Source organism: Mchenga conophoros, linkage group LG6 (assembly GCF_057382185.1).
Source record: "Mchenga conophoros isolate Kocher_MC1m ecotype Shallow Benthic linkage group LG6, M_conophoros_male_GT1.1, whole genome shotgun sequence".
Classification (NCBI taxonomy): Eukaryota; Metazoa; Chordata; class Actinopteri; order Cichliformes; family Cichlidae; genus Mchenga; species Mchenga conophoros.
In genome coordinates this window covers 34,832,136-34,855,238 of record NC_140531.1, presented here as the reverse complement: position 1 = coordinate 34,855,238, position 23,103 = coordinate 34,832,136, and the positions used below count along the sequence as shown (strand labels likewise).

Sequence of the window (23,103 nt, the reverse complement as noted above, 5' to 3'; positions counted from 1 at the left end):
ACCTCCATTTCACACAAATGGCTTTGTTTTGGTTGTCAGGACATCAGCCATGCGCATATCACTGACCGGGGCCTCCCTTGACTTTGCTGCAAGTGTCTCTTTTCTCTCCCTCTCACATATACAGGCACAGGGGTGTGCGCATACAGACACATACACATCAGCATGCTTGCAGGAGCCCTATTCGTCAGTGTCTGGCTCATTCTGCCTTCCTTCTGCCTACAGATTGGAGGACAGAGGTAGCAAGGGAGGGCTGAGGGAGAGGAGAGTTGCGAGGCAAAACGGCTGGTCACATGAGCAGAGATCTGTTTACAAACCCAAGGCAGAGCAGAGCAAGAGGAGGAAGGGAAAGGCGAATCGCAGGCTCTCTCTCTGAGCACCATTATAGATTGAAAGAGGAAGAAGGGAAGCCTGCCATGACAAAGCCAGCTGGAGGTGCAAGAGGCTGAATGCGACACACGCAGACACACTCTTGCGCACACACCGCCTTTGTCTCAGATTTTTTTTTCTTCTCAATTGAAGCAGCAGATGGTTAGAGGGAGAGTAGGATCCCCCCCTACGCGCACACACATCCACTGACTGAAACACAAACACACACTCGCAAGCAAAACACCAAACCCAGCAAGAGGACTGTTGTTGACTGCATGGAGCTGTCCTCACTTTGTTTGGGCTTTGAAGGAAGCATATCTTTGCCTTCTGTGCTGAGGAGAAATATCAACTGCAAGATCAGAAGACTGGAGGAGGAGACAACAGAGGAGACAAGAGGGGGATGAGACTTGTGAAAATCCCCTGTTAAAAAAAGCAGCTTTTCGAGGAAGACAAAGCACAGATTAATGTCAGATAATTGCCTTCACTGGGTGAGGACTGTCATTTTGAAAGCTAGCTGTTACTGAGTTTCGTGAAGGGACGACACTGCAGACACAAAGTGAAGTCAAAGAGGCCCCTTTCTGGTGGAAATGTAAGTATTTCCTGTTACAAAGCAGCCCGTGTTGTTTACCACACTGCGATCAAGCGAGAATCAGTTTCTCACAGTAACAACTGCTGAGCTGCACCTGGTGTGAGATATATGAGAAACAATCATCTCATCTAAACAGGTTTTCTTTGTCTCTTTTCTCTTCTGTGATGACATCATTCTCACTGGGATCCAGGAGCACATGAGGTCTCCAGTCCTGGTCCAAACCTCAGTCCCAAATCTCCCAATCTTAACACAGAGCGGTTAATCCAGATTTGGGAATGTTGGGCAGCACAGATTGCTGAGCCAACAAAACCACACCTCCAGAGGATTTGTGGAATCTGAGCAAATCTTGATGGTTGTTGTTTGCGGGAGCTAGCACAACCCAAGAAAAAGAGCAATCCAGCTCAGTGTAACTGAATCTAGACTCCAAAACAGATTTCAGTGTCCGAAGCTCCAGCCCACGAGTTTGGCTTGTCTCCAGCCTTTTCCTGACAGGGCCTGAATTTACTGCGGCTGCCTTGGGAGTCACATTTCATGCAACCATTCCAATGGTGTAACGGTAAGTGAGTGGATTCCTTGGCACTTCTCTAAATATATGAGAGATGGAAGCACATGTACTTACTTCATAAACTAAGTTACTTAGTTGCTGGCTGTTGGCTAATGGGATTCAGATAATGGATGTGCTTGTGAATGGGCAAATTGCAGGGAGTGGAGGCCTTAGATAGTGTTTTGAAGAGTGAGCTGAGAGCACTTAAAATAAGCTGCTTTCCAGAACATGTTGTTTCGTTTGGGTTTTTTTGTTGTTGTTGACAACTGTGACATTTTATTCTGTTACCTTGCTCCATATTTTTATTTTTCTTCTTTGGGGTGATTCCTAATTGTATCTTTCATTATGCTACAATAGGTCTTTCCTATGAAACCCTCCACCCGGTTCTTGTAAATCCCCCAACCCCCAGCCATGTCAAATTACCCTTCCCATACCCCCCACAGTGTGCAAGCTGTACCCATTCATTCACTCTAAAGAGAGACACATGGACATTTAGAGGCTGGCAAAGAGCATCCTCGCTACAAATTAATAGGAACACATGTGGCCTGTGGAAGTGGGGCTTCCTCTGCTATTGTTTTACCAAATGGCCCTTGTCCCCCAAGTTCATTCTGTTTAATGCATCACACCCCCCGCCACCTGCAACGCACACATATTTCGATTGTACCACACAGACACCACGCAGCTTTGCTTTTCCATCCCCGAGCGCACACACACGAGCTCACACTCTACCAGTCATCTCTGTAGTCTGTGGAACAGATGGTGGTGTGGCGGAAGTGATGTCTGCCCTTCATGTTTGTCTTGTTCACAGCAAATTAACGCACAGTCCTATGAGCGTCTCAGTTGCCACCACAGTGCCAGTCACAGTTCCCCAGACACACCTGCAACTAAGCACTTACTAAATTTGAACCCTTAACAAATGCTGTAAGTAAAGCTTGTGATTTTTGTGGAGTTTACCTAGAGTGTCACATGCGTTTGCAATTTATAGTTCCACATCAGCAGACACACTCAGTTTTACTGGCACTAGAAGCTTGTCCATGTCCTTGTTAATGATCAACGTTTGTGTACTTGTCTTCAATGATTAATCTTTCTTTTCATTTTATATTGGAAATAAAGTGTTTATGATTTGCCAATAAGAGTTTGGGCGTTCCCCTTATTCCTTAGAAAGGAAAATTACCTTCAGCTGTCTACCAGAGTAATTGCTCAAACAAACGGCACAGTCTAATGTTTATGCTATCAGTTTCACTTTAAACTGTCGGTGCTAACGGCTGCATACTTTAAATCTTTGTAGATAGCTGGATATAGTGGGAGATTAAACAATGCTGCAGTCTCTTTTTCAGCATCTCTCTGTTTAAAGCTGAAGAAATGCAGCTTTAAAAAGACAGCAACCCTAAACCAATTTCAAATTCATGACCTATAAAAGAAAACAGGATTTTATTATGTTTTTCTCTCTCATGGGCATCCCATCAAAGAGTTGAAATGAGAAAGTCTTCTAATTCCTCAAACTTGATTTTACATGTTGGACTTTTACCTTAGAAGGTGGCAAACAAGTTAAGTATGTAATCTGTTATTTCAAAACTTTTCCTGGTAGGATGCCAGTGTGGTTTGGGTTCTCAGCGTTCTGAACACTACTGCAGCATGGGGTCTGACATCTATCACCTGCCGCTCAATGTCTATGTCATTGTTCTGGGCATCGGCCTCTTCGTCTTCATGCTCAGCCTCATCTTCTGCTGCTACCTTTTCAGGTAGGTCGGGCGAGTCTGAGATAAACAAACCAGTAGTTCGAGATTTTCGGGCAAGTTTGAGCAAGCTTTGGAACACGCTGCCACGGCAGCTTCAAATTAATTCCTAACCACCTTGGCAGTCAGCTATCTTCACGTATTGATGTGTTAATGTTAGCAGCGAATGTCATGCAAGTTTACCAAGCAAGTGTTGAGCTGCCAAAGGTGTGACATGTTGTTTAGAACTGTTAAAACACAATTTATGCTTGGATTTCTTGTGTAGAACAACAAATATTCTCTATATAAGGCAAAAGCAAAGCACTCAGGAAAAAAGGTTGCTGCTATTCATGAACTCCAATCATTTTTACTGACTCTGCAGTTCACCACAGAGTATTTTAGCACATTCTACTTCATGTCTTTCATTTTTGACTATATCTTAGTCATTTTGTTTCACTCTTCTTGCATACATGGGTGTTGGGTTTCTTTTGGGTTTTTTATTTTTTGGGGGGGAGGGGGGGGTTTAGTGGAGGTGGGGGAAATAATAATACAGCAAAATGCTGCATTGATCTCTTTTGTTTATTGATACATTTTACCCATATATTAATTGGTTTATTAAATCAATGTCGGAATGTTTTACAATGTGTTGAGAGTTGTAGAATCTTTGTATTATGATAGTAAGATAATTGTGGGCAACATACTCTAACAGCATTATATCATTACTTACCCTGTGATTCCCTAGATTTCAGCGAAAGGCTGTTAAGGCCACTATATGCCACGTGTACAGCACCAGTGCAGGAAAATTAGTGACCACTGGCCATCTAAAGCAAAACAGAGAAACAAAGTTACTGGAGTTTCATTTACAACATTCCAAATCAATATGAATGCTGCGTGTTGTATAAAGTTCATGTGTTTGTTAAAGCAAAGTGTATTTCCTTATGCTTAGTGTATTACGTTCATGAAATGATATTGTCAGGATGTCAGCACTGTATTTTTGGACCATTGTGCTACACCCAATAAATGAGGTTAGTGCAATTAGTGTAAAGAACTCATAAAAAATGTCTGATTTAAAAAATAAACAAATCATTTTTTAAAAAAGACATAAATATTACAACTAATACTGTTATCAGATTTTCTTCAGATAGTAATGAACATCCTGCCAGGCTCAACATGATTATAAGTAACGTTATGAAATATTAGTCGAGAATAAAATTGCAAACAAGTTTCTATAAATGTTGCTAATTTAACCACAGTAATGGACTGGAGGAACAGGAAATGTGAGCAGTTCTGTGAAATTAAGTTAGGATTGTGTGTGTGTGTGTGTGTGTGTGTGTGTGTGTGTGTGTGTGTGTGTGTGTGTGTGTGTGTGTGTGTGTGTGTGTGTGTGTGTGTGTGTGTGTGTGTGTGTGTGTGTGTGTGTGTTTTATCTTGCAATCACAGGTCAGGATCCACAGAACTTAAGTCACAGTTGTTACAGATGTTGTTTTCTTTGTGTCTCTCCCAGGTTGAAGCAACAAGGAACTAGGGAGCAGTTCAGTTACAATGAGGTATGTCAATGCAGTATCTGGCACTGTGGGTGCACATGTAACAGCAGCTTCTTAGGCCTGTTATAAATACAAGTGTAACATCTTAGGCTGATATCGCCAACTGTGAAATCTAACACCCCCTCTTTTAGATGACCTTGAATCCATCTATGTGTCGCTACGTTCTGGTTTTAGAATGGTAATCCGTGTGATGAGGCCCCATACACTAAACTGGTAGCAGAGTGTTAACAGTGTAGCGTGTTGACAGTTGGTAATAATGCTTTCGAGACAGGGAAGGTTGAACAGGAACTGCAGGTTTTTTTGTTTTCTCTGCATTTATAATGTATTTTTTCACCATGTAGGAGTAAATCAACACATATCAGTTATGTTTTCACAAAAATGCCCGTTTTACACTGTATCTTTTCTGCCGTGTAACACCCCAGTTGACCCATGATGCTGACGCATAGATCACATGACCCAACACATTTCTTCTTTCTCTCCCCTTTTATTCTGCAGGTGGTGCTGAAGGGGGCAAGCAAAAAATTAAGCCTTCTTGGAGTAAGTCATAGTTTCTTATAAAATGTGAACCAGACCTATGTTAAACAATGTCAGCTGTTTGTTGCCCACATTGTTTATGTGCCAGTTTAGATGAGATCATTATGTGCTGGGAATGTTTGGTTGGTTCATTCAATCAGTTTCTCCTTCGGACGTTATTAGCATGCTGCACGTACTCAGGGTGGAGATGTGCTGAAAATATCTTAAATACTGTCAGTGTGAGAGTGCCTGCAGAATGTAGGGCTCCAGGAATAACTGCACTCATTCAAAATGCATTATAAAAAACATCTCTGTCCTGCCTCTTGTGATTTTGTTTAAAAAAAAAAACAACAACTTCTAAGTATTTTGTTTAAAACCAAGGCTTAGGGCTAATTTTGGTATAAATTCAATATCCAATTTCTCTTTTTAGTTTGAAATAGCCCTGCTGCCTGGAAACACAGTTAAGATAAAAGCACATTTTCACAACACTGACATACTTGCACTTTAAAGCAAAACGGTAAATTAATTTACCACTTAAATTTAGCTACAAAAAGGCAAGTGTATTAGGTTTGTAAGGATATATATATACATATATGATGTCTATAACCAGAAAAAAGCCAACCGAACTAACCTATGTGTCGTTTGTGCTCTGCAGCAAACCTGTGCAGTGTGTCTGGAAGAATTCAGGACCCGAGATGAGCTGGGAGTGTGTCCGTGCTCACATGCATTTCACAAGAAGTGAGTGTTAATAAAACAGTGATGTGAAAAGCTCAGTAGAAATAGTAGCTGCAATTATATGCCGTTCTCTTCGGTTAAGTTAAATTAATGTCATTCTCATTAGGCGTGGCGAGATCACAACAAACTAAATGCTTTGTGTGGGACACACTGAGAGGCAGCCTTTACTTTAATCTTAGCGAAAAGAATAAACACAAACGGGTTGCAATGTCACAGTGATCCTGTGAGGACAAATCTACTTAATTTGAATTTAATTTACTTAAAACAGGCGTCAGTGAAAGCTACAGGTTGTTTTGCAATAGCATTTACACAACTGTTTATTTCCCCTTTTTATTCCAATGACTGCAAAACTGTTTTTAACTGTTAGCTTGGCTGCTTGTCTGTATGGTTGCAAATATAACTATAATCAAATATTGATACTATCGATTGATATTAGTGTGATTGGATCAATGCTTTGTTTCTATTCTCTCAGTTCAATATGCAGCACTCTGAATTGTGCTAAATAAATTATTCATTTATTGATTTTTGGGAAATAAAATTTTTTATCTCAAACCAAACCTTACTTCACAACCCTGCTTTAGAGACGGGCACATTTACAGTTTCAAAAAATCCAGTTTCGTAACACATGAGAATCTACAAGGTGTGTTTTGTTATGTTGTTCTGTTAGCTAATTATTGTGGAAAGTAAAAAGCCAAGTGATTTAGTTGTCATTAAAATGAGCCCAAAATTAGCAGATTGTGAAATTCTACTTAGAGGGTGCTCATAAGGTTGATTATAAAGTCAGTGGCCATAAATGGTTAAAAAATATTTTTCTTATTCTTCTAGAAACACACAAAGAAAAAAAAAGGTTAAACCAAATGCTGGATGTAAAATTTTAATTGGGGGAATTTTAGTGTTACTTAATATTCTCACCTGAGGACAGAGCCAACCTAGTGGACTGGTTTTCCCAGCTTCTTGTTTTTGTGTAACACCGGTTAAGCTGTTTTTTAGGTTAACCAGTGTTACACTAAAGCAGTGGTTCTTTAACTTGCACCACACTGCCCATTCTGTCATCAATAATTAACTCTAAAAAGGATCCAGTTAGAATTTTTGTAAAGTAAGTGTGAGTGTTGTTTCACCACTCTTAGAACTTCTACTTTATTATAATAGGTGGCACAAACAAAACGCTGTTTCGTAGTATTTAGACATGGTCACAAAATTTGGTAGCAGTGATGTTATTTTACATAATCCAACAGCTTCATATAATCTGGTAGAAAATTTGACAAATTACAGATTATATTTGCGATCATATCTAAATACTTTAGTATTGATGTGTGCAAATGCAAAAATGATGTGAAAAACATTTGCAGCAGTTGAAAATCCCAAGGAAGTAGAGCAAGAGAGTCCTGTGTGACCTCTGCTGGTGGCACTTTTAAATGACAAAAGTTACTTTACTTTCTCCAAAAAGTGCAGAGGCGTCAGTCTAGCTCAGTGGGTGAACAGGTTACAACATGACGCATGGCTGAGATGCAGCAGCCTGCGCCCCTTTTCTGCATGTCGTACCCCTCTCGCTCCACCCATGCTCCACCGCAGCAGTACTGCTGTGGGAGATGTTTTCATTTCAACAGGAAACAAAGTTCTTTCCTGCTATTTTAAGCTTTAAAAGTTGACTTAAAAAAAAAAAAATCCCCCAAAACTAAAGCAACAATAATAGTGTCCCGATAATAAATCCTGAGTAATAAAAAAAACAGCTATGCAGTATTATTTCAAGCTGTTATTTTTCTTGTCCTGTCAGGTGCCTGCTTAAGTGGCTAGAGATCCGCAGCGTGTGCCCCATGTGTAACAAGCCCATCCTGCGGCTACACTCGGACGCTCCCCAGGGTGCCGAGGGGCCTATGGACCCAGAGGAGGTGTGAACGAGCCATCGGAAGAAGAGAAAAGACTCCCTTTACAGAAAACACACACATTAAATACACTAGAGAAGATGAACAAAAGGGTCATCTTGAAGAAATGTTAAAGAGCCCCAAGTAGCAGCTTTGCTGCTGACCTTTGAGCAGTTATGCTTTCGTGGGAACTGAATATTGATAGCACCAACATGATTTGGTCAAATCAGTCAGAAAGGGTGAATGAATAGGATCTTTCATTAAAATGCTCCTAGTTCTACTTCCATGTTGCACTGTTCACCAAAAAAAGAATAAAAAAGACAGGAAAAGGAGCAGCAATAGAAAGTTGGATCATTGCCACTGTCACTGGACGACTGGTGCAACACTGCCGGAGAGAAATGACTCTACTGGCATTGAGCAGGACATCAAATTACAGGATCAGTATGGATACCTCTAATATCTCAGGGGTGTTACCAATACAGCCAGCACAAACCACGTCAATCACCCTATAACCCTGTGCCATACATGCATCTTCAATACTGCCAATTTAGGTGAAATGCTCCAGGAGCCAGAGGCAGCTACACCCTCTGGCTGAAACAGACCAGCCGGATTACAACTGCGACGATTTAAGTAGATGATGTTGTTACCGATTGTGTCCCAGGCCCTTTTCCCTTTAAAAAAAAAAAAAAAAAAAAAAAGACTGATAGAAAACTAGTCTTGCCTGTATCTATTGTATGTAATGTCTCCCTATATATATTGTCCTTTTGTATTTTAAATAAAGCGTCATGTAATGTATTGTAACAGCCTTGGATTTATTGAAAGGTCAACGAGTCAACTGACAAAGGTTTTATTGAAGCTTTTATAAATCTGTTCAAACAGTCAGCAATCATCATGACATGATTTACTCATTATCATACAAAACTGTTGTTTTATAGACCCCACAGTATTGTAGCATACAAGTTCAACACTCAAGAGTCCACAACTATTACAAAAAACTTAATTACAAGCTAAAATATTGGTCATTTTGAGGAAAATGCTCCTCCTCATCTGAGGATACAAGTACACAGCAAGTCACGTGTGTCCACCTGCATTTATAAGGTGTTTGCCTGCATATATCTGGACTTTACTTGGTACCCTCTGTGCCTTTAGCCTCCACAAACTCAATGGCCTTTTCTTTTACTGCTTGGATGCTCTGAGGGGTGCCATGTGTCTTCTCATATTCCAGGTAACGCTTGAAGAAGAACTTGATCTTCTTCACAGAAACACTCAGGTGGATCACTCGATCAAAGAGCGCTCTGAAAGAGGCAGAAGTTGTAATACAATATTACACACTTATCCATCTCACATGTCAGTTCTTATGAGTGTGTAACTGTTTAGGAACACAGACGCTATAGCATATGGAATAACGTATGGTAACCATGACGATGAAAAGAAAGTTTCTGTTCACCTGATTTCCTTCTGCGATCCATGTTTGACCATGAGGTCGATGAAAACAGACCACAGGTCGGTACGTTTTGGGTATGTGCTCAGGACTTTGTCAAACATGTTGCGACCTCTCTCTACATCACCGTAACGAAACTCCAGCTGAGCGAACTTGGCGATCACATCCACACCTGAGAGAAGAGGATGAGAACACAGAAAAGGTTACGTCCTGTAGAAAAACACAGCTTTGACAGGTGAAAAGAATGGGAATTGTTAAAAATATTGCATCAGTTTCAGTGCTAGTGGTGGTGGTGGGATGCAACTGTATAAACAGCCACCCTAATATTTAAGAATAACTGCAAAAACCATGAGCGCTAAGTTATTGGTGGACAGCATACATTAAATGTACATAGGAGGTATTGTACATACAGACGCTATGATCACTTTAGTATGACAAGATGTTTAAACAGGCCCTCTTACTTTCTTTTGGAGGGAGACTCTTCAACGCCCTCTGCAGGAGATTACTGGCAGCATCACTCTGACCCTGCTGAAGCAGGAAGGTCCCATAGCTAAACCATACTTCCTTATTCTGACGGAAGCGCTTCACCATCGTCTTATACAGGCCCTCTGCCTCCTGGGTACAAAAAACCCCCACAATGAGTCAACAACACACAGATCGTGCATATATCAGATGCTTATTTAAATATGCATACCTAAATATTTTGGTATTTTCTGAGAAAGTACCTTGATTTTGTTGGACTTGGCGTAGATCTCAGACAGCTTCTGGTATACAGGCATGGGCTCACAGAACTGCACTGCCCGCTCAAACACCTTCTTGAGACTCTCCTCTGTGCCATACATGTTCTCCAGGTTCAGCAGGGCCACCCACACATTCAGCTTCTCCTGCTCCTCCCTGAACCACAACAGGCACAATTTTACACATCTAACCATCTTTAGTTAAATTGTGCACAAACTTTCTTGCAACTGGATGCAGAGATCGCTTTATCAGTTAAACAAATTCAACTACTCATTGCTGTAGCTGACTGGTTGACTAAACTACGATTATTTAGTCAACCATTTTTAGAACAGACTTGCAGCATTTGGGCGTGTAAATATAGTTCAAAAGCTGCTGCAGTTAAAAGTGAACATCAAAGTGCAGAAAAAAGGTGATCTGAATGCAGAAAGGCATTCATGTGAGAAAGGCTGGTTTGACTATTTTAGAAAGCACATTATTAAATGCCTAACACAAAGCAGTGAGTAAAGAGAGGACTTGCGACCAGAGAGAGGAAAGCCCCTGTGCAACAGAGCCATTGTTCTGACAGCATGTCTTTGTTGCCACTTCATCCTCGTGCATATGAGTGTGCTTGATAACTTCTGTTTAACTTGTTTTTGTGACTAGTTCCTCTCTGTTTAGGTGGTGGCAGCAGGGGTTAAAGTCAAAAAGATAGCTAAAGCTTTAACAAAACCTTCACTTGTTCCTGATTCTGCCTCCCTACTTCCACACATCTCCTTGACTTCCTTGAACCTTGCTAGGAGTAAAGTTTTTGAAGCTCTTTTTTGAACTGAGGAATTCCTGCCATATTTCAGGCCTGCTTATTGAACAAAATGACTGGGTGTGCATCAGATGTTAGTGAGATGGTCTCTGCCTATACACATGCCCCTTGGGAAAAAAACCTTAAACTGTTCTAAAGCGTGCCAAACCACATGTTTACTGTTATATACTAAGGTGTCAAAACTCATCAGGGGAGGTCGTCAAATATCTCCTTTATCAGAGAAAGCATTAGCATGAACTGACTCAAAACTCAAACTGCTTCTAAATCCAACAGAAAGCCTTTGGGATGAGGTGGAATAAAAGAACTGCACCACAATAAAAGAACTTCTTATAAATAAGCAGCACCTGTGTAACACTATGATGTCAGTACCGCAATGTTTCCAGCACCTTGCTGAATCTCTATCATACAGACTTAAGCCAGCAGTACTGTGTGCCACGTGTAACTAATAAAGTTGCTAAGTGCGTGTATTCATCTACAAGTCTACCATTACCTGAAGGAGATCGTTTTCAGGGCTCTTTCAGCGACAGTGCGGGCCTGCTCGATCTGTGTAGCCTGCAGATGGTGAGCCATGAACTGGAGCCACAGCAGCGAGCTGTTGGGTGATGCTAGGAGCAGACGCTCGAAGGCAGCTGCATCCTGGGGCCGCAGGTTTGGATCCATCAGCTCAGCCTCTCTCTGTATCAAAGCCTTCTCTGCTTCCTTTTTCTCCTGCTCTTGCTCATGACGAGACTTCTTCTGGGGCTGGGAGGCGGAAAGAGCACATTTAAGGTAAAACACAGGAAGGAAAAGGAGATGGGATAGAGCCGAGAAAGGTTGAGAATGGATAAATTATGAATGAGGTCTTTTAAGGGGTAAACTGATGTGCTGAAAGTTCTGTTTCTCCACTAACTAAGAATGTACATCTTTTTCTTTTTTCACCTTAGTGCTTCCCTCTTGGTCTTCTCCATCACTCGAGTCCTCCTCCTGCGCTGCAGAGGCAGGCTTCAGGGAGCTAAGACCCACATCCCAGGAGAAACCTGCTGTCACCTGCAGTCTAGATGGACACGATGCACTGGATGTAACCTGCTGAGGGAGAGAACGTATTCATAAGATTCTGGTTAAGTGTATTCAAATCACCCAATCTATGGAGATTTACAAGACTGTAAAGGTTTATAAGCAGTTGCTTACTTTTGCAGGTTTTCCTTCATCTTCCTTATCCTCCTCTTCTCTGAAGTACACCTCTACTCCACTATCATTATCATCAGTTCTTGCCTTCTTTGATTCCTTCTTCTTTTTCTTTGAGATCTGCCAATGAAGAACCATTAAGACCCACGTAAACCACAATTCAATACATATATAAAGTCACCTAGGCAAAGATCAGTGCAGGATTTATTATTGTCAGACCCAAAGATGATAAATGGAAGATGAAAAAACAATGGCCTTGTTTTTGTCAAAAATGCAAAGTGATGATTCAAAAATATCAGAGCATAAAATGAAAGAGTTAACAATGTAATAAAAAACACAAGGAAATGAAATAAATTTACATGTGAAAGTAAAAAAGAAACTGAATGTGTCTTTTCACCTCTTCGCTCTCAGATGCTGGGCGTTTCTTGCTCTTCTTATCTTGTTTCTTCTTCTCCTCTCTGACGAGACGCAGCGGCAGACCGAGCGATTCTGGAAGGACGTCTGGCTTCCCGGTGTCCTCAGGGAGAAGCGAGAGGTTGATAAACTCCTCCTCCTTGTCAATACTGAAGACAAGAATAGCAAAAACTAAAATGGTAGGATGGCAGTTTGGAGTCTGAAAATAGTCCCTACCTAAAGCCGTCCCAGAGAACTTCTGAAACTTGGTATGATAATGAACTTTTTCCCTTTTATTTTTAAATGCTACATTAATGGCAGTTAAGATATAATTCTAAGCTGGATCGGTGTAGAAAATTGGTAACAAAGCATAAATTCTGAAGAGTGATTTCTGAACTCTGAGCTGACTTTACCTGAGAATTTTGGTGGTGAGCAGGGCGTTGGGAGGCAGGTGCTCAGAGACGATTTTGTGATTTTTAACAAAGTATTTGGTGGTTTGCTGGAGCTCAGCTCTTCCAATGATGCTTCTTGACAACCTGAAAGACAATTATATAGAACAGTAAGAAGATATAACAAGTAAGAGCAGAAATGTTAGAATAAATGTTGAAATGTTTCTAAAAACAATCATTAGTTTGCTGTGGATGGATCTCTTAGTTACCTGATGAAGACTCCCTGCTCTCCAACAGACTTCACATAGCCTCTGATGATCTGACCTGCCTTCAGTTTGTTTACAGACAACACTTCTGGGTCTTTTGCTGGCTTGGCCTTGTCTGGGTTCAGCCTGGAGGAACACATTATAACACGATACATTTTTATTGCTTTATTAACAAAAATCATCACAAATCAAACTTTTACAACGATGCCTTCTCATACCTTGATGGTCGCAGAGACAACTGCCACTTGTCATTTTCATTATCGAGAAGGTAACACCTGAAAAAATATTTTAAAAATATAAATATAATATAAATATAAAAAATAATCAATATTTACTTCACAGTCACTAAACATGTTTAATCAGAAAGTCTTGAGATTAAAGTTGTGATGATATTTTAATATTTTCATGTCAGTGACACATAACTGAATTCTGCAGACTGAATTTTGACTCCACTTCAAATAACAAATGTACTTGTATTGACTAAACCACTGAAAAAGGTTTTTTCTATTTAAGCTGGCACAGCAATATTACAACTAATAAAAAAGAGAAATCCACAAGGTAAAGTGTGGGTTGACATATTGAATTTAAAAAAAAAGCTGAAGGGAAAACAGAACTTCCAGGTGCTGCTCCAAAAGAAAAGTTCTAAAAAAAAATAATTTTTTTTTAGATCTAACTTTAGCTTTTCAGATTTTTGCTCCACAGATGTGGGCCAACGAGTGTCACATTACTGTAACAGCTGGACAGAGAGAACTGAACACTGCAGCAGACATCACAGCTATGATGAAAAATCGGTTTTTATAAGAGAAGAAAACAGGTTACAGTTAAATCTACTGCTGCTGCAACACTTGCATTGTTTTATCATGCAAGCTGATTGGAGCTGTAGTGTTTCAGTAGCCACTAAATAAATATAGTTTAACGTTGTTACACTCAAAAAGTTTTAACTCTTAATTTGCTTACTGGTAATTTAGAAAAACAATGAAATAAATGCAAAAGTAAAGTTTGCACTGGATAACAGAAGCTAGTGCAGATTAGCTTAAAACTATTCTTTTCTGCACACGGTCTATAACAGAGATCATCCACACTGACCTGAGAAACTGATCCTTGTTGTAAACAGCCAGTGGGTTTGGCCTGTAGGCATCAGCAAGGTCTGTGACAGCAACAGTCCCCATGCCCCCAAAGGGAAGTTTGACCAGCAGGCCAGTTTGTGGCTGAATATTTGTTACTATCCCCAAAGTAATGCTGCCTTTCTCCAGTTTATGGACACCTGGAGAAAAAAAAAAGGAATCCAGAAATTAAATTAACCCGATTTTATGTGATACAGATTTCAAAACTAGAAGATCCAACAACAATAACATAACACAAAAACTTTAGTAGCTAAAAATGGAGCTAAATCAACAATGAAGTTAAGTTACTTCAGTTACTGCTAACTAAAATGTTAACCTGTTATGTTACACTTTCACTAAAACACCTAGCTAGGCTACTTTAGTGCTTATATTGAACTTATGCTGTGTCACTACTACTATAATGTTGCTGCTGCTGCCACCTTGTGGCAATAGATTCAAACTGTAACTTCAGTAGTCTGATAGCAGCTTAATGGAACAGGAGGATGCAAAATGCCCTTATTTTGGTTTGCAGATATTTTTTTAAATAAAATAACATTTTTTCTTTATCATTATAAATGTCATTATTGCACATTTCCTAGAAACATCTTAATCTATATGTTGAGGCTATATCGTCCTCATGTAGCTCTTACCTGTGAGTGACAGCACAAAGCGATGAGGAGGGAAGCTCGCTTCTACCACTCTGGCACGGACTGCTTGGCCCAGCTTGTACAGTTTCTCGGGGTGGCCGATATCCTCAAATAAGCACAAAGTGTAAGATGATTGACCTTTTACAAATAACATTTGCTCTTCCTATACATTTGCAAAGACACAAACTTACTTTAGGATCAGTGGTCATTGCCAGCAGTTCAACCGTTCCAGAAACACTGGGATCAGTTGTGACTTCCAAAGACTTTCTGTCTGAGTTAAACTGGCGAGAGAAACATGAAGACATTGAAGAAAAAAGAAAGAGGACATAAATTCCAAGCTTGCTTTTTGGCTTTCTTTTTCCTTTGAAATTGTTTTTGGATTTTTTAAATGTACAATCACTTCAAGTTTGGGGCAAAACTTGTAAAATAATATAAAGCCAGCCATCTCGATCTTCAAAGCTTACCTTTGATACAAAGCATGTAATTTCCTCCCCAGCTGTATAGCTGCTCAGTTTTTCTTTTGCTGTAACTGGTTTGAAATCGACACTCTCATTCAGTTTTCTACAGAGAGGGAAAAAAGACCAAAAAGATGAAAAACAGAAAAAGCACAAAATATGCAAGAGTTTGGGGAGGGTGAAATTCCCAATGAAAATTATAGTGCAACAAATTTTACTCATTTTAAACACATGTGCAATATTTTAGTAACAGAAAAGGCTGGAGATGTTAATGTGTGAATGATGGTTGTTTGGATATTTTAGGATTAAATAATGATCAGGCTCAGGTGACGCAATATAAAAACCAGAATGCAAGTTTATTTGTGTTGTACATTTACCTGGGTATCAGCGTAAGCTCGGAAATGGTGTATGTGAACTTTGGATGGGAGAATGGCAAGAATCTGAAACAGAAACGGTTGCGATTACATCTACATTACTACATAACACAAAGAAAGTGAATACATATCATATGTCTACTCCAACAGGTAAAATGAGGCACAACAGCCATCATTACCTGTGACTGGAAGCCTCTCGTCCTCCGATAACCCTGGCGGTGACCACGCTGCCCACTTTCACTGATGACGTGGGGAAAGATCCCAGGCGCACTTCTGCAGGCTCCACCACTTCAGACACATGCACGCTACCTGAGCTTCCATCCTCTAAGGTAACCTGGATGCAGGTAGGTTTTACTGTCCGCACCGTGCCCTGCAGGATTTCACCAAAGCAGTGGCCCTTGCGGCCAGTCTGGTTTTCTGAAGCTGTGCGCTTTCGCTCTGGCATACTGCGCTCCCACGACACCAAAGGGAGCCCTTGCAGCTCTTGACAGCTGGGTTCAATAACTTCAGCTGACAAAGTCATGCCCGCCTTCAGCTTCTCTGACTCAGACAGGAATATCTCATTCAGGTGGCTGCAAGTCTGGATCACAGTCAGCTGTGCCGTGTCACCCAATGAGATGACGGCAAAGTCTTTGTCTATGTGCTGCACCATTGCTGTGTATTTCAACCCTTCAGCCAGCTATAAAAAAATTAAAAACATTACAATCAAATGGTGGATTTATATTTTTATAGATCTAATTTAAAAAAAAAAATATATATATATATATATATATATATAAACACTCACAGATTTCTTCTTCCCCATCACCTTGGAAAGGATAGAGACATGGACACAAGCAGAAAGCATGTCAACATGAAGGACAACTGCACCGACTTTCTGTCCGTTGGTCAGTTTAACACCTGCAAAAAATACAGTTTTTGGTTACATATGAGCTCATCTTTCATACAAAATACCTTCTCTGTAACCTCCTGATGTTATGAATCGGTAAACTTCATACTTCATCTGTTATTAGATATAATATAATATTGTTTTGAATATTGTGAAAACAACATACACACTAAATAGCTCACCCGTCTATTTGACCTTGTGCTTTTGATCCACAAGTTCCAACCAATTTAATATTTTCTTCAAAATTAAAGCTTCACTGACCAAAGCAAAGCAAAAAATAATAATAATAATAATAATAATATGAGAAATATTTAGTTTTTTCCTGTTCAGTACATACCCATCATGTGGTGCTTATTGGCCAGAATGGTAGCACCAATCAAGGCATCAGACTTAAACGTGGCACCGGTGTCATTCACAGTATCCACAGTCAGCTTCAGTTTCTGTCCAACAGACAGAGCAGCCAGCTGCTGCTGAAGTTCACTGTTATCTAGAAAAAACAAAAACAGGAACTTAAGTCTCACTAAATGTCTGGAATTCTGCAACTCAAATCTTATTTGGCCTTTCGTGGGTCTATAGCTCCCAGCGTTTATTGACACACTTAGCAAAAGGCAACTATTTATATCTAATTGACTTCACACATACCTTTCATAACCAACATTTCAGTGACTGCTCTTCTCTCCTGAAGACCATTAATGAGTCTTGTCTGGGCATCCCCCTGTGGTGATATGACCTCTGAAATCTTCAGTGTGACCAGGAATCGCCGCTTCTCCTCATCGAGGTTTGTCACTTTAGCAATGACCGTCTGGCCAACCTGGAAGGTGTTCGTCGTATCTCGGATGAACTTGTCAGTCATGGCCTGGAAAAGCAGAAACATTTGAAAATTTAACCAGGAAAATATATAACTGTTATACAAGTATGAGCCTTTCAGTTTACAAATTAAAAGTTCTTTACTTACTGATTTGGGTGCAAGTCCACAAAGGCCGTATGGAAACTCCACAAAGACACCATAGGGCATGATATTTTTGATCCAGCCAACCAGCTGAAGTCCAACAGTGATCTCAGAGAAATCTTTGGCAACCACTCCTTCCTCCAGTGACCATCTCACTGTTGGTTTCTTGGTGAGAGTCTTTAAATGAGAAGCAGCTAAGGAAACACACATTTTTCAAAATAGATGATGTATGAATTTCCCAAGAGGACATAGTGAATCAATCAAAGCTGAGTAAAGGTCATCGGGTGGTCAGATCTGCAAAATATCTGCAGGCTACTGAAAAAAAGGATACAATATTCTGCTTGTTCTTGCTTGGACAGATGAGTTTTGAGATGATATCTCCTTCCTGCAGGCTCTCCCACAGCAGAGGGCAGTTGGACATGTGATCAGACAGGTGGCTCATAGGCAGTACAGCATGGATCTCATCCGGGAGGATGGCCACTTCCAAACCGTTGAGTGACTTTTTCAGCACCTTTGCATCCAGCCTCTACAATAAATAAGACAAATTAATAAAAATAAGACAAAAGATTATATTTTCAATTGAACACGCCACAGAGACGACTTCTTACCTTCCCCACTTCACAGTCAAACTCAGGTTTTTCAGTCTCCTCATTTTCTTTTTTGACCACTGCCTTAAATGAAAGCGCCATCTTTCCCTTTTCAGGATCACACTGAAGAACTTTAGCCTTTACCACCTGGATTATCAATCGAGACCAGCAAACTTGTGAGATACATCACAGAAACAACACAAATCAAGACCATACAGGAATCTCAGTGTACATGACATTCGATCACCTTACCTGCCCAACGTAGAAGATGTCCTCGGGACGAACGATGGGCTCAGAGCTCAGCTCACTGAGCGGCACCAGACCCTTAACCCCATTGTAAAAACGGACAATGCAGCCAAAGTCTTTTACGCTCACGATATAGCCGTGGGACACACGACCAGGACGAGTGTCATTATAGCTCAGGAACAACGGCAAGGAGCTTTCAACCAGAGTCTTTTTTCTGGTCAGGTACAGCTTCTTATTCTCTGCATCTACTGACAGCACCTGAAGACAAAGTGTGCAGACACAAATATTCAGTGGAACAATAAACAGCAAATCAGCGCTCACAGCTGAAACTTCACATCAGAAGTTTTATAGTTGTTTGTTAGGGCAGAAGTGCACTTACCCGACATTTGACCTTCATGCCCTCCATGTACTTTTTCTCCGGATTCTGCAGGACAATGTCAGACAGATGGGTTCGAGGCACCAAACCTTTAATGTGGTCAGACAGATGCACCACCATCCCATGACTCAGCAGGACTGACACTGTCCCCTTGGAGAAAGAGAAACATTGAGAGAAAAGAATGTAACACAGACAACAGGGAACAATAAAGAGAGGTGAGGATTTAACTGTGCACAGTTTAAACCTTCCGTTTCAGGCTCATTTACAGCAATTCTAACTAATGTGCGTCATCTCTCCATTCAGCATCACTATTTTAAATTATTAAACTGGAGTTCCTAAGTCAAAGATATTTTTAACATATCTGCCAAGGAGAATTTCCATTTCTGGTTTGACGCAATAAAAAATTAAACTGAGTAGAAGGATTTTTTTAAAAGGGATATTTTGGGAAATACACTTAGTTGCTTTCTTGCAAAGACAAGTTCCAAAGTAACCTCACAGCAACAACGCAGGTGTGGTCAAGAAATAGAAACAAGTGATATTTGTACCATTTGCTTCTGTATAGAAACAAACTTATTGTGTAAGACTTAATACGTTACTTAATGAGTTCATTTGAGTGAGTGTTAATTTAAGTTTTCTCCAAAAACAAACTAAAATTTGTCCCAATAAGTAACAGACCATGAGTTTGCTTTTTGCCTAATAAAGTCGATGTTATCCTCTTAATGCATTGAAAGACTTCATTGACTCAAACTTTCATAATCAAAAGTTACATGTAAGCCAAGTTTCCAACAAAAGATGATTCTCTGTTCCTACCTCCACAACCTGACCGGCCTGAACATCATGGTATCTGTAAAAAGGCTTCCCAATCACACTCCTAAAATCAAAAGAAGAGAGGCATGCAAAGATCAGAACAGTGAAGCCTACATTTACTGTGGACACTCAAATGAAGTGTAACATACCTGCGTAAAGTAGCAAAATGAATTTGCTCCATGGGGCTGAAGTCCAGGATCCTGCAGATGTGCTCAGGCTGGGCAAACACTCTGTTTTCATTAGTTTGCTCATTAGACTCCTTCAGGTGGTTCCGCTGTCAACGCAGACAACAAAATGATCTCAATCTCATCTTATGAAGAAAAAATATATAAATACAAGATTTATAAAAGTTAAAGTTTGTCCAAAGCATCACGCTGACTTACATGTACAAAGGCCAACGTTTTGTCCGGAAGTTCCAACACTCCTCCAGACAGGTGGTGCATAGCGGTCATCTTGCACTCCTTCACCACCTCTCCAATCCGTTCCCTACCTGCAGGAACGGGCTCAATCCCAGTCTCAAGATGAATAAGGTGGCTGCGCAGGCTCATTCCCACCAGACGAGTCTGTGGCTCGATGTACAGCACGCGCGCATTCACCTGAATGGATGGATGCAAAAGGAGGTTTGTACTCTCAAATTATCACATGGCATCAAAATTTCTAAACACCCATTTATCATAAGCGCTGTGTTAAACATGCCAGGTCTACTTTACCTGAAGTCCCTTAGTGTAGCTGGAAGCCTGTTCTGGCTCCATGTGTAGAAAATCCACCTGGCCATTAAACGAGGACAGGAAGTCCAGGATCAGGCCGTGTTTGGTCACCTGCAATACCAACATACTGGCTTTTACATGCAGTTCAGAGGTTATATTTCACTGGTGATTGTTTCATGTTGTTTTAGTAGCAGAACACATATAGCGGATAACATAAAAACACTGTCTTTACCTCCTTGATGGCAGCTTTGACCAGAAGGCCAGGAAGAAGTGTTGTGAGGTTCCAGCCCTGCTTGGGTTCAGCACAAGTCTGAGCAATCGTAGTCAGGTTAGCAGAAAGCTGGACCACGCGACCATCATTCTTCACCTCTTCTACTTGGGAAGTCAAATACTGACCCACTTTCAGCTCTGTACATGTGGAGAAACCACAAATGCTTGAGAGATCCTTTTAAAAAAAACAACTGATTACATTTGTTTTATAAAAACTGAAAACATCTGCAATGTCCTAATGAAACACAACCAAATCATGCATGAAAAACAAAACAACTGTTTCCCAAAATGAGCAACAAGTTATTTTCCATACCTTGAGCATTGTTGTGTTTGAATTTCAGGGATTCCTTAGACAGAAAGGCCTTGGTTCCACTGACACCAATGTCAATGATGTAGCCGTAATCCTCCACGCTCTCCACACACGCACTCAAGACCTACACAAAAGATACAACAATTTCTGTAAATGCAGGTTTGATGGATGTTTTTAAACAGTTACTCTCACTAACAGCTCACCATGCCAGTTTTCAGTCCACTCGGGGTCAGACTTTTGTTGACCAGTTTTGGATTGATTGACAGCTGGATGCTAAGCGAGCCTCTCTTCGTTACATCCAACTTGGCAACCACACACCTGAGCACCATGCCGGGGTAGAAAAGGTGTGGCAAAGAGCAGATTTCCTACAAAGTATAAAGTAATTAATATGGCACTTTTACAGACCTAAAAGTCACAAAACGCTGCACAACAATTAAAACACAGTTAATACAGAGTTACTATGTATGAGGGTCAGCTAACACATTTTGAGTATGTGAGCGAAGACGGTGTTATAGAATATACAAATATAGAAATGTTGTCTTGATTTTTTAAAAGATTTTATGAATATTGTGGACTGAATTACACTGTTGCACACTCACAAGCAGAAATGTCCTCAACACCAAGACAATTCAAATCTCCTACAACATTCTGTTCATTACTATATAGGCCAACCTCTGTGTCAGCTGAGTCCAGCTGCTCACTCAGCAGCTTGGTGTATGAATCGCAGATGTTCTTGATGCTGAGAAAGCCTTGCAGGCCACTAGGCAGGCTGACGGTCACCTCAAAGTCTGTCACCTCTTTCACACAGCCTAGCATCAGCATGCCCTCCTTCACATCCTGGGAAAAAACACACACAAGCCGTTACTGAGACGAGCATCCTGCAAGAGCTTAAAAAATTGCTTAAGAGTGTTATTTTTTTTAGATGCAGAAAACACAGAAGATATGAAACGTAAAAAACCCATTCAAATACTGTATATGTACTGTAGAGGTTATTGGGAGATTGATTACCTTAACATGCAGAATTTCCACACATTTGACTGGAGCGTTAAGTGTCAGGCCAACTTTCTTTTCCTCTGCCTTTTGCTTCTTGAGCTTTTTGCTGTCATCTTTGGCTCCTGCCTTTCTTTTCTTGGTTTCAGCTTGCTCATTAGACTGCAAGAGAAAAGCAAATTATTGCCAAATGTGAAATATGTTTTAATAATACACTCTAGTGTTGTAGTATACAATAGCCTATTTAAGACCAGGTGACATCAAGGGATTTTTTTTTTTAAACAATATTGGCCTAACCTCATAGCTAAGGAGCTCGGGTGTGGCAAAGAGCAGATCTCTTTGCCAGGTCTGTCCTGTGCTAGATGCATCAGGGGCAGTAACAATCAATTCTGCCTCACTGATGTCTGTTTCATTTATAATTTGATTTGCAGTGGAAGCCACAGAGTTTCTGAGCCAAAACAGAGCCAACTTTGAGTTGAGAAGTACTTCTGTGCAGAAGTGATTCCAGATGCAGAGTAGCAGAAGGGCTGGGTTAGTGATATGGACGGCTTCACTGTACATCTGGCAATGCCTCTCCACAAGATGTAGGCAGCAACACATTCGGGTCAACAAAAGATAAATTCCAATTTAATTTTCATTTGTACATGCTATTGTCACATTACAAAAAAGGAACTCCGAGTTGAAACTGAATAACTAAAAAGGATTTCTTGTGAAAAACATACCTGTGGTTATTAATTTTGATCACTTTTGTCTGCACTCTGAACCCAGATCAATTCTTTTTACACTCAGTAAGACAGACAAAAACAGATGGAAGTTAAAATCTACCTGAAACAGATTGTCCGCTTCTGTTCGATGAACCACTGTTTTACTCCCAGTAGACTTCTTTGCTGTCCCTCCTCGAGGGAAGTCCTCCACCGCCGATGCCATCTATGAAGTTCTTTAAGACGTCTAAGAAAAATAATGTCGCCATTATAAAAGACATCTAATTGTTATTAGTTCACATGTGCACAAGTTTCAAATCACTGAGACTGCGAGAGCCAGATTATTTTATTTAGTGATAAAAGTCCATCTGTATTCGTCGATCTAATCACTCCAAATGCACGACATTACGAGCTAAATAATACCGGGTATAAAACGAACAAACACTAGCAAAAAACCTCCACTGGACTGAAGATTTAAATATATGATGTATTGCTGTAAACGTACATTTAAATATACAATCAGAATCATGAAAGGTTTCTTACATTAAATCTCCGGTTTGTGGCTATCCAAACTCACATGCCGTTCAGCAACACGCCATGACCTTAGCCCGGAAGAAAAACTCCGGTGGGCGTTTCA

General features: G+C 40.4%; 2 protein-coding genes across 3 annotated transcripts; one reads left to right on the top strand and one right to left on the bottom strand.

Moving 5' to 3' along the window:
* The first annotated feature begins 272 nt into the window (after window positions 1-272).
* On the top strand, window positions 273-8,669 carry LOC146573132 (RING finger protein 122). Its single transcript, XM_085277722.1, has 7 exons — window positions 273-955; window positions 1,146-1,511; window positions 3,088-3,241; window positions 4,719-4,761; window positions 5,254-5,295; window positions 5,927-6,009; window positions 7,781-8,669. The coding sequence occupies exons 2-7, from the start codon at window positions 1,487-1,489 to the stop codon at window positions 7,899-7,901; spliced, it is 468 nt and encodes a 155-aa protein (XP_085133848.1). The 5' UTR covers window positions 273-955; window positions 1,146-1,486; the 3' UTR covers window positions 7,902-8,669.
* pdcd11 (programmed cell death 11) lies at window positions 8,660-23,078 on the bottom strand. Of its 2 annotated transcripts, none has more exons than XM_085277695.1 (36): window positions 23,010-23,078; window positions 22,591-22,713; window positions 21,784-21,927; window positions 21,448-21,612; window positions 20,979-21,140; window positions 20,779-20,899; window positions 20,428-20,603; window positions 20,199-20,306; window positions 19,872-20,084; window positions 19,638-19,762; window positions 19,492-19,552; window positions 18,685-18,831; window positions 18,312-18,563; window positions 18,081-18,206; window positions 17,804-17,998; window positions 17,479-17,649; window positions 17,166-17,379; window positions 16,861-17,010; window positions 16,422-16,534; window positions 15,814-16,313; window positions 15,638-15,700; window positions 15,270-15,366; window positions 14,997-15,086; window positions 14,809-14,911; window positions 14,142-14,319; window positions 13,274-13,330; window positions 13,059-13,181; window positions 12,814-12,936; window positions 12,405-12,570; window positions 12,011-12,127; window positions 11,762-11,908; window positions 11,334-11,584; window positions 10,035-10,203; window positions 9,771-9,924; window positions 9,316-9,481; window positions 8,660-9,163 (listed from the first exon to the last, which is right to left on the bottom strand). In XM_085277695.1, the coding sequence occupies exons 2-36, from the start codon at window positions 22,690-22,692 to the stop codon at window positions 8,992-8,994; spliced, it is 5,421 nt and encodes a 1,806-aa protein (XP_085133821.1). In that variant the 5' UTR covers window positions 22,693-22,713; window positions 23,010-23,078; the 3' UTR covers window positions 8,660-8,991. The 2 variants fall into 2 exon arrangements, with proteins under 2 accessions (XP_085133821.1, XP_085133822.1); XM_085277696.1 differs by having other exon boundaries at window positions 11,762-11,905.
* Window positions 23,079-23,103: the final 25 nt, after the last annotated feature.

Excerpts from the sequence above, each read along its gene's own strand:
- LOC146573132 (XM_085277722.1), top strand. The coding sequence starts at position 1,487 with ATGCAACCATTCCAATGGTGTAACG. Across the intron at positions 1,512-3,087 it reads ACCATTCCAATGGTGTAACG|GATGCCAGTGTGGTTTGGGT; the intron begins GTAAGTGAGTGG and ends TTTTCCTGGTAG. Across the intron at positions 3,242-4,718 it reads TTCTGCTGCTACCTTTTCAG|GTTGAAGCAACAAGGAACTA; the intron begins GTAGGTCGGGCG and ends TGTCTCTCCCAG.
- pdcd11 (XM_085277695.1), bottom strand. The coding sequence starts at position 22,692 with ATGGCATCGGCGGTGGAGGACTTCCCTCGAGGAGGGACAGCAAAGAAG. Across the intron at positions 20,307-20,427 it reads TCAAAGCTGCCATCAAGGAG|GTGACCAAACACGGCCTGAT; the intron begins GTAAAGACAGTG and ends TTGGTATTGCAG. Across the intron at positions 19,763-19,871 it reads AAACGTTGGCCTTTGTACAT|CGGAACCACCTGAAGGAGTC; the intron begins GTAAGTCAGCGT and ends CTGCGTTGACAG.